This window comes from Otolemur garnettii, unplaced genomic scaffold, assembly GCF_000181295.1.
Source record: "Otolemur garnettii isolate 467f Iridium unplaced genomic scaffold, OtoGar3 scaffold00147, whole genome shotgun sequence".
Taxonomy (NCBI): domain Eukaryota; kingdom Metazoa; phylum Chordata; class Mammalia; order Primates; family Galagidae; genus Otolemur; species Otolemur garnettii.
The window spans coordinates 835114-845669 of NW_003852542.1; the positions used below are offsets into that span (position 1 = coordinate 835114).

The 10556-nt window shown below is 40.1% G+C and overlaps 1 protein-coding gene and 1 pseudogene across 2 annotated transcripts in view; both read left to right on the forward strand.

The window, feature by feature from the left end:
- The window catches only part of EIF2AK3 (eukaryotic translation initiation factor 2 alpha kinase 3), an 82318-nt gene extending 72176 nt beyond the window's left edge, over window positions 1–10142 (forward strand). The window contains exons 15-17 of one of the 2 annotated variants that reach the window (XM_003799184.3): window positions 1747–1848; window positions 6112–6174; window positions 8968–10142. In XM_003799184.3, the coding sequence (XP_003799232.1) occupies window positions 1747–1848; window positions 6112–6174; window positions 8968–9168 (366 nt within the window). In that variant the 3' untranslated portion in view covers window positions 9169–10142. The remainder of the gene's footprint in view (window positions 1–1746; window positions 1849–6111; window positions 6175–8967) is intronic. The other variant, XM_023518790.1, reaches the window with a different exon arrangement.
- LOC111728278 lies at window positions 4378–4477 on the forward strand (annotated as a pseudogene).
- Window positions 10143–10556: the final 414 nt, after the last annotated feature.

Here is a 10556-nt window from a genome sequence, read left to right on the forward strand (position 1 = left end):
AAAAAAAAAGAAAGAAAGAAAGAAATACCACTTGGGTAACTAGCCTTGTACCCAAATCTCCGTCCACATTTCCATCCACTTTAGGATGAATGAAATTAAGTGAGATTATTAAATAGGAATAATTTTTTTTTTTTTTTTTTGCAGTTTTTGGCTGGGGCTGGGTTGGAACCCACTACCTCCAGCATATGGGGCCAACACGCTACTCCTTAAGCCACAGGCACCGCCCAGGAATAAACATTTTTTTACCAAGTTATTTCACATGAATTTTTTTATTTTTTTAATTGTTTTAGTTTCAAGTTATTTTATTTTATTTTGAGACACAGTCTCACTTTGTGGTCCTTGATAGAGTGCTGGAACATCATAGCTCACAGCAACCTCCCACTCTTGGGCTCAAGTGATTCTCTTGTGTCAGCATCCCAAACAGCTAGGACTACAGGCACCCACCACAATGCCTGACTATTTTTAGAAACGAGAGTCTCAGTCTGGCTCAGACTGGTCTCAAACTTCTGAGCTCTGGGCAATCCACCTACCTTGGCCTTCCAGTGGGCTGGGATAACAGGCCTGAGCCACCACCACCACCACACCTGACCCTCACATGAATTTTTATGTATTTACACTCTCCAAGTGGTGTGAAGCTGACCTTTTCACTGTTCCCCTGAAAGCCTTGTTTTTGACCATATTTTCTTTAAATACTTCCCAAACCCCAGGGATTGGAAGTAAGAGGATTCGGGTCCCTGAGGTCACTTAGAAGGAAGGAAGGCCATACAGCTGATGTGGCCTCTGAGCTTTTCTTTAGCTTTTCTATAACAGAGGCAGAAGCCAGGGAGACAGATGCCAAGTACAGATAGAAAGGAGGTTCTGGAGGGATCTTAAAACCTGGCAACTGCCCTGTGACCCTCCATCCCCCAATTAAGAAATGCCAGTGTGAAGAATTTCCAAAATGATACCCTTCTTTGGCTGTTTGTCAAATGTCAAGTTATATGCCTAAAGAAATTTTCACAAATAAAAGGGTTCTTCTGAGCCTCCAGGAGGTCACTTTTAATTTGAATGAGGCTTTATTTAATGGGGTAGTTCAGTTGTAATTCATTTGTTCATTTTAGCAAATGAGTATTTATTGAGGGCTTTCTCTATACTTAGCCCAGTGCTAGATGGAGGCAGCACAAAAGAAGCAGTTCCCTTCCCTCCAGGACTTTATAATCTAGTTGTGAAGAATAAGAAATATACACATGAAAAATACAACCAAGAATGCAAAGTAGTCCGTAATTAAGTGCTGTAAGGAAAGCTAATCACAGTTGATTAGTGGTTTGGAGTAATGAAGATTTTCTCATAAAAATGGATGAGGACTAAGATGATTAGAAATGAGAGATTTGCTTTAGATAGTGTTTGCTTTGAAAAAACTTCACCTCAGGGGGAGTTGAGCAGCTTTTACTGGCTTCCACCAACCTTTTTTTTAAGCTTCACCATCTTTATCACAAGGCTCCAGGTTTCTGCTGGGCCTATTTTACTGATGCATATCTCAGAGCTATACCTGGGCTTTCCTTCTGTAATGCTGAGTGCTTTAATTACTCTTGGTGTGGTAAATTGAAGAGGCTTGAGAGATTAACTCTTTGCTGACTTTCTTAATATATAAATTTAAACCAAGCAGTGACTAAGTTAACTTTAGGATTCATTAAGGCTGTAATATCAATTGTAGTATCTCAGTGTTAATTTTTTTTTTTAATGCTTTTTCTTTACATGGGATTTCAGATTCATGGAAACAGCTATTCTCATAAAGTGGACATCTTTTCTTTAGGCCTAATTCTATTTGAATTGCTGTACCCATTCAGCACTCAGATGGAGAGAGTCAGGGTAAGTACTCCCCTCCTAAAAATTGTAAAAGGTTGAAAAAGAAAATAATCTAAAATTAACAAGAGGCTTGGCGCCCATAGCTCAGTGAGTAAGGGCCACAAGCACTGAGGCTGGCAGGTTTGAGCCCAGCCTGGGCCAGCTAAACAACAATGACAACTGCAACCAAAAAATAGCCAGGTGTTGTAGCAGGCACCTGTAGTCCCAGTTACTTGGGAGGCTGAGGCAACAGAGTCACTTAAACCCAAGAGCTTGAGGTTGCCGTAAGCTGTGACGCCACGGCACTCTACCAAGGGTAACATAGTGAGACTCGGTCCCAAAAAGAAAAAATAAAATTAAAATAAAATTAACAAGAGGAAGTTTTTAAAGAATATTATTCTTAATGCCAGCAAACTAGTTAACTAGAAGATGTCATGTGAGCAACACAGGGGAGATTTCTAGACTGTTTGCTTCCATGTAAAACTTAAGTTTTCAAGAAATCATTTAGTTAGATTTTTTGTGCCTAGTTTTTGCTGAAGTTCATCGTAATTTAACAATATTATCTTGCACTCAATAAGTTTTTAACAAGTGAAAAGTTAGGGCAACCATGGGGTAAGGGGAAAGGGGTGGTGAGTGCAGGTGGAGGGAGTGGTGATGGTTGTTGGCCAAAGATTTTTCCAGAGGACAGGTTGTCATAGGCTCATGTATTTAAAAGCTGACACATTAAGCATATCAGTTTTTTCCTCTCAAAATAAATCAGCTTTCAAGGCAGATGATACTGGAAGTCTTTCTAAATAGACCTCTGTCAAATTTTTCCTCATCCTTCATAAGTGGTTCCCTCAGCTCTTCTAGCGTCTGTCCCTGGTGTTTAACTCCATATTTCCAAAGTCTGTGCTCTTAATTACTTTTTTTTTTTTTTTTTTTTTTGAGACAGAGTCTCAAGCTCACAGCAACCTCCAATTCTTGGGCTTAAGTGATTCTGTTACCTCAGCCTCCCAAGTAACTGGGACTATAGGCACCCACCACAATGCCGGCTATTTTTTGGTTCTAGTTGTCATTGTTGTTTGGCGGGCCCAGGCTGGATTCAAACCCAAGAGCTCCAGTGTATGTGGCTGGCACCCTAGCCACTTGAGCTACGGGAACTGAGCTTTAATCACTATTTCTTAATATATCAATTTTAGAATGTACCTATTGATATCTGCCCATGGTAGAAAAGGATATAATTCTCACATAGAACTAAAGGATGCCTATCTTTTAACTAAAAGGACCTACCAAATGTTATGTACAATAAATGGGGGGGGGGGGGAAGCAGCCAAAATAACTAAGTTTTAAAACACCAGAAATAAAAGCCCTATAAGCTTCCAGAAAAGAAAATAAAACAGGTCCCACCTAAGTAAAGGATCAGCAATCAAATGGGTTCAAAATTTATGTAGTTATGGCCAGGCGCAGTGGCTCATGCCTATAATCCTAGCACTCTGGGAGGCTGAGGCAGGAGGATCCCTTGAGCTCAGGAGTTTGAGACTAGCCTGAGCTAGAACAAGATGCCCTCTCTACTAAAAATAGAAAAATTAGCTGGGCGTTGTGGCAAGCGTCTATAGTCGCAGCTACTCAGGAGGCTGAGGCAAGAGGATTAAGTCCAGGAATTTTAGGTTTCTGTGAGCTAAGTAGATACCAAGACACTCTAACCTAGGGCAACAGATTGAGATTCTGTCTCAAAAAAGAAAAGAAAAGACAATGTAGATGGTTATAAGTGTATTAAGGAATATTATCAAGAAAGTGAAAAGACAAGCTAGATGTGGTGACACAAGCCTTATAGTCCCAGGTACTTGGGAGACTGAGGCAGGTGGATTACTTGAACCAAGAAGCTCAAGGCTGGAGTACACTGTGGCCATTACCATGAATCACCATTTGCACTCCAGCTTGGTCAACATAGTGAGATCTCAGGCTGGGCACCGTGGCTCACACATGTAATCCTAGCTCTCTGGGAGACTGAGGCAGGTGGATTGCTTAAGCTCAGGAGTTTGAAACCACCCTGGGCCAGATTGAGACCCCATCTCTAAAAATAGCCAGACAATGTGGCAGGCACCTGCAGTCCTAGCTCCTTGGGAGGCTGAGTCAAGAGAATCACTTGAGCCCAAGAGTTTGAGGTTGCTATGAACTATGACACCACTCTACTGAGGGCAAGAAAATGAGACCCTGTCTCAAAAAAAAAAAAAAAAATTGGGTGGCACCTGTGGCTCAGTGGGTAGAGTACTGGCCCCATATACTGAGGGTGGCAGGTTCAAACCTGGCCCAGCCAAACTGCAGTAAAAAAAATAGCCAGGCGTTGTGGCTGGCGCCTATAGTCCCAGCTACTCAGGAGGCTGAGGCAAGAGAATCACCTAAGCCCAGGAGTTGGAGGTTGCTGTGAGCTGTGTGACGCCATGGCACTCTACCGAGGGTGATAAAGTGAAACTCTTGTCTCTACAAAAAAATAAATAAATAAATAAAATTAAATAAATAAAACTTAAAAAAAAATAGTAAGATCTCATCTCTAAAAATAAAAAGGAATGCTTGCTTCAGCAGCACATATACTAAAATTGGAAAGATACAGAGATTAGCATGGCCCCTGTGCAAGGGTGACATGCAAATTCATGAAGAATTCCATGTTTTTCTTAGTACTAATGTTCGTGGGTACAGAAGCTAAGATTCCAGTAAGCTAAGTGACTCACCAAGTTGAATTATCTTTGGGCTTCACATCCTATCAAAAAATAAATAAATAAAAAGGAAAGTGAAAAAATACCCAGAGAATTGGGGAAAATAGTTATAAATCCTATTATCTGAAAAATGTCTAGCATCTAGATATAAAGGGTTATTACAACTCAATAAGAATACAACTGAATTCACAAATTGGTAAAGCAATATACATTTCTCCAAAGATACAAGTGGCTAATAGGCACATGAAAAGATGTCCAGCATAGTCAGGCATTAGGGAAATGCAAATCAAAACCACAATGAGATCCCACTTCCCACACCCTAGGATGTCTGTAATAAAAAAAAAAAGTGACAAAGAGGCTAGTGTTGGCTAGGATGTGGAAGAATTAGAACCCTCGTACGTTGCTGGTGGAAATGTAAAGTGGAGCAACTGCTGTGGAAAATAGTTTGTCAGTTTCTCAAAAATTTAAACATAGAATTACCATGTGATTCAGCATTCTACTTCTAGGTGTATGCTTGAGGGAAATGAAAATATAGACAAAAACATGTATACAAATGTTCATAATAGCCAAAAGCTGAAACACCTCAACTGCCCACCAACTAATACACAGAAAAACAAATGGGGGTATATCCATACAAAGTAATACTATTCGGCCATAAAAGGAGTGAAGTACTGTCATAACGTAGGTGAACCTCAGAAACATTCTGCTAAATGAAAGAAGCCAGACGCAGAAGTCCACAGGTGAATGATTCCATTTTTGTGAAGTGTCCAGAACAGGGAAATCCCTAGAGACAAAATTATATTAGTAGTTGCCAATATTTTCTCAGTGTTTCTATATAGCTATTCTTCTTTATGTGTATACATTCATATATACATATGTATGTATATAAATGTACCTAGACCAGGCGGCACCTGTGGCTCAAAGAGTAGGGTGCCAGCCTCATATACCGGAGGTGGCAAGTTTAAACCGAGCTCCAGCCAAAAACTGCAAAAAAATAAAATAAAATAAATAAATAAATAAAAAATGTCTGGACCACATATATACAGTTGTCCCTTATCCATGCCTCCCTGCAGATGCCGGAATCTGCAGATGCTCAAATTCCTTGTTTTGGGTGTAGTATTTGTATATAGACTATGAACATATTCTTTCATAGTCTTTCCATATATTCTTTCTATATATTTTAATCATCTCTAGATTACTTGTAATACCTAATACAATGTAAATGCTATGTAAACAGCTGTTATGCTATGGAATAATGACATGAAATGAAGTTTGTACTGGTCAGTACAGATAACAACTGTTGTTTTTCAAATACTTTTGACCCGTGGTTGTTTGAATCTGCTGCTGCAGAACCCGTGGGTACTGCATACGTACGTGTCCCTTCCTCCTTTATTTTGATGATCTGATGATCTGTGCACAAGAAGCACTTCACATAGATTACCTCGTTCAGAAAAACGAAGTTTTCTGTCTGGTTAATATACAACTTTTCTTCTTAGTCATTGTATTAGATCATCAGTTTTTTTTGTTTGCTTAAATAGATTCATATGTCAAAATAAATCTAAAAATAAGTAACACTTTTGTTTCTCTTTAGACCCTCACTGATGTAAGAAATCTCAAATTTCCACCACTGTTTACTCAGAAATATCCTCGTGAGGTATGTATAATTCTTATCTTCATTTTTTCTAATGATATTTAGATCTTAAAGAGTCCTCAACAGTCAACCAGTCTCTCCATTTTACAGAAGAGAAAAGTACAGGTCTAGAGAGGAAAGGGAGCTGTTCCCAGGAACGTGTGATTTGTTAAAACTGAAGACTGGACCACATGTCTGGCTTCCGCGGCCCAGCAGGCTGTGCTCCCTGCCGCATGACCTCCAACGAAATTTGTACATTGAATTTTCTTGAATTCAAGTTGAATTCAAATATCGAATTTTGTTTTTATTTTCATTTTTTTGAGACAGAGCCTCAAGCTATAGCCCTGGGTAGAGTGCCATAGCGTCACAGCTCACAGCAACCTCAAACTCCTGGGCTTAAGTGATTCTCTTGCCTCAGCCTCCTAAGTAGCTGGGACTACACTGCCCACCACAACACTTGGCTACTTTTTGGTTGTAGTTGTCATTGTTTGGCAGGCTTGGGCTGGATTCGAACCCGCCAGCTCTAGTGTATGTGGCTGGCACCTTAGCCACTTGAGCTACAGGTGCCACCTTTTTTTTTTTGTTGTTCCTGTTGTTGTTATAGTTGTCATTGTTGTTTAGCTCACCTGGGCTGGGTTCAAACCTGCCAGCCTCGGTGCATGTGGCTGGCACCGTAACCACTGTGCTACGGGCACTGAGCCAGTTTTTTAAGTTTTTTTTGTTTTTTTTTTGAGACAGTCTTACTATGTCACCCTCAGTAGAGTACTGTGGCTTCATATCTCACAGCAACCTCTAACTCTTGGGCTTAAGTGATTCTCTTGCCTCAGCCTGCCAAGTATGCCCACCACAAGGCCTGTTTTTTGTTGCAATTATCATTGTTGTTCAGGGGGCCCAGGCTGGATTTGAACCCACCGGCCTCTGTGCATGTGGCCGGCACTATAACCACTGTGCTACAAGTGCTGGGCCCAATTTTTAAGTCTAATCAAGTAAGGCAGTGGGAATGGAGAAGAGACAAAGTAATCTGTAACTGGTTGTGATCAGTCGGAAACACCACTGCACTCACACCAGCCTGAATCTTCTTAAACAAGTTGAAGTAAATAGTATGTGTTAATCAAGTTGGAAAAAGTCAAAATTTATCTTTCAGTATTTAAGTATAATGAAGGATTGCATTAAAAATGACCTTTATAATAATATACTTAGGTATGCTTAAGAAATGTGTTTTACTAAACATTATTACATTTTTGCAAAGTTGATGAAGCTATTCCCAGGGTGGCTCACAAGAGCATATGTTAACATTAAAAAGGATTTTTAGAAAATCAAGAAAAGGGGGTGGTGCCTGTGGCTCAGTGGGTAAGGCGCCGGCCCCTTATACCAAGGGTGGCAGGTTCAAACCCAGCCCTGGCCAAACTGCAACAAAAAAATAGCTGGGCATTGTGGCGGGCACCTGTAGTCCCAGCTACTCGGGAGGCTGAGGCAAGAGAATTGCTTAAGCCCAGGAGTTGGAGGTTGCTGTGAGCTGTGATGCCATGGCACTCCACCCAGGGTAATAGAGTGAGACTCTGTCTCTAAAAAAAAAATCAAGAAAAGGGTGGGGTGTGGTAGCTCACATATGTAATCCCAGCACTCTAGGAGGCCAAAGCAGGTGGATTGCTTGAGCTCATAAGTTCGAGACCAGCCTGAACAAGAGTGAGACCACGAGACCCCCAAAACCCCGTCTCTAAAAAACTAGCTGAGTGTTGTGGCAAGCTTCTGTACTCCCAGCTACTCAGGAAGCTGAGCAAGGGATCATGAGCCTGAGAGTTTGAGGTTGCTGTGAGGTATGATGCTATAGCACTCTATCAGGAGCACCAAAGTGAGATTCTGTCTCAAAAATAAAGATAATAATAATAATAATCAAGAAAAGGTGTCAGGCTCAGCGCCCGTAGCATAGTGGTTATGGTGTCAGCCACATACATAGAAGCTGGTGAGTTCGAACCCAGCCCAGGCCAGCTAAACAACAATGAGAACTGCAACAAAAATAGCCAGGCTTTGTAGTGAGTGCTTGTAGTCCCAGCTACTTGGGAGGCTGAGGCAAGAGAATCATTTAAGCCCAAGAGTTAGAGGTTGCTGTAAACTATGAAGCCACAGCACTCTATCGAAGGCAACATAGTGACATATGTCTCAAAAAAAAAAAAAAAGAAAGAAAAGAAAAGGCATTGGTTGCTGATCTCTGGCATGATTTTTTTTTTTTTTTTTTTAGACAGAGTCTTACTTTGTCGCCCTCAGTAGAGTGCCCTGGCATCACAGCTCATAGCAACTTCAAACTCTTGGGCTCAAGCAATTCTCTTGCCTCAGCCTCCCAAATAGCTGGGACTACAGGCACCTGCTGCAACGCCTGGCTTGGCATGACTTTTTTAATTGAAATTTTTATTGAGATCATTATAGACTTATATACAGTCATAAGATGAATTTATTTTTAAAATCCAATTATGTCTGTTATTTCAAAGATGTGATTTTTAAAACCTTTTATTATCACCAATTACCCCAAAATGGTGCATGTTTGTTTGGAGCTGAGATTGGCAAGCTAGGGCCCACAAGTCAAATCCAGCCAGCTGCCAAATTTGTAATAAAGTTTATTGGAACACAGCCATACCTGCTACTTTACATACTGTCTTGGGCTGCTTTTGTTCATCTATGGCCAAATTGAGTAGTTGTATTAGGACTTCTGTGTAGGACTCAGAAACTATGTCCAGAAAAACTGTGCTAGCCCCTGATTTGAAAGATTGTTCAGTAATGTAAACCTGACCCTTTTATCACAAAACACTTTTTGTATTTCAGTATGTGATGGTTCAAGACATGCTCTCTCCATCCCCAATGGAACGGCCAGAAGCTACAAACATCATTGAAAATGCTGTATTTGAGGACTTGGAGTTTCCAGAAAAAACAGTGCTCAGACAGAGGTCTCGCTCTCTGAGTTCATCAGGAACAAAACATTCAAGACAGTCTAGCAACCCCCATAGTCCTTTGCCAAGCAATTAGCCTTAAGTAGTGCTAGCAACCCTAATAGGTAACAGAATAACCCACATCTTAGGAATGTGACTTGAAGATTTTGTTCTTTGCTCAATTGTATTTTGGACTACTTTTTCTAAGTCAAATTTAAACTGGATTTGAGGGCATAACCTAATTTGAAAAAAACTCTTTAATTTTTGCTGTACTGAGCAGAGGACTCTAAAGCATATGTGGTCCTTATTCTTTGTTAGTCTCTTGACACTGGCTGGCCAAGCTTTATAGCCCTCACCTTTTGCCTAGGGAGTTGGACGCAATCCCTAAAATATATAGAGAGAATTAAAATGGAAATATTTTTATAGTACAGAAGAATGAAAGTCCACTCATGTGGTAACTATATTGTTCTAGAAATATGCTTTCTAGAGACATGATGATTTTGAAACTGATTTCCAAAAAAGCTGACTCCTTTTGTCCCTGGTGGGTAAATTAGGAATCTGCACTATTTTGGAGGACAAGTAGCACAGATTGTATAATGGTTTATGTCCATAGTTTTATAGACATTTGTAGTATTAAATAGCTTTATTCCTTAGATGGTTCTAGGGAACGTGTAGAGCTTTTTGTACTTTTACCTCCAAAGGGAAAACAAAGCTTTTTATGTAGATGGGTCAAAAGTTCTGGCTTGGGGAGGAAAAAAGTTATAGTAAGAAATAGAGCATATATTATAACTAACTTTTTTATTTTGGACTTTTTAGACCTAATGAAATCTTAAATGTCTTAGACGTAATCCTAATTTAGGTTGGTACTTCCCCCAAACTGATTATAGATAACAGCTTAATCATCTAATTGCTAACATGTTTTTATTTTTCACTGTAAATATGTTTATTTTTTATTTATAAAAATTCTGAAATCAATCCATTTGGGTTGTTGGTGTACAGAACACACTTAAGTGTGTTAACTATTGTGACTTCTTTCAAGTCTAAATGATTTAATAAAACTTTTTTAAATTATTTGTGGTAGACTCTTTTTTTTTTTTTGGCTGGGGCTGGGTTTGAACCCACCACCTCTGGCATATGGGGCCTGTGCCCTATTCCTTTGAGCCACAGGCATCACCCTGTGGTTGACTCTTTTAGAAGTTAGTCTCAAAATGGCAGATTTTCAAATTTATAAATGAGATTGTAGGTCTCAGAGGAGTTTTAACCCTACCTTTGAGCAATCTTATTCCTAACGTATTCCACACAGATGTCTTTTCTGTTATTTCCCAAACTTGGCGGACCCCTTTCAGAATTCACAGAATCCATAATAAGAGACATTTGCTCAGTGTCTACTCTGTGCCAGGGGCTGGGACTATAAGGAGGAAAAGGGCTGTGGCGATGCTTACTCTGTTGGTATCGTGGTGTGTCCCACACGGAGGCATGTGGCAT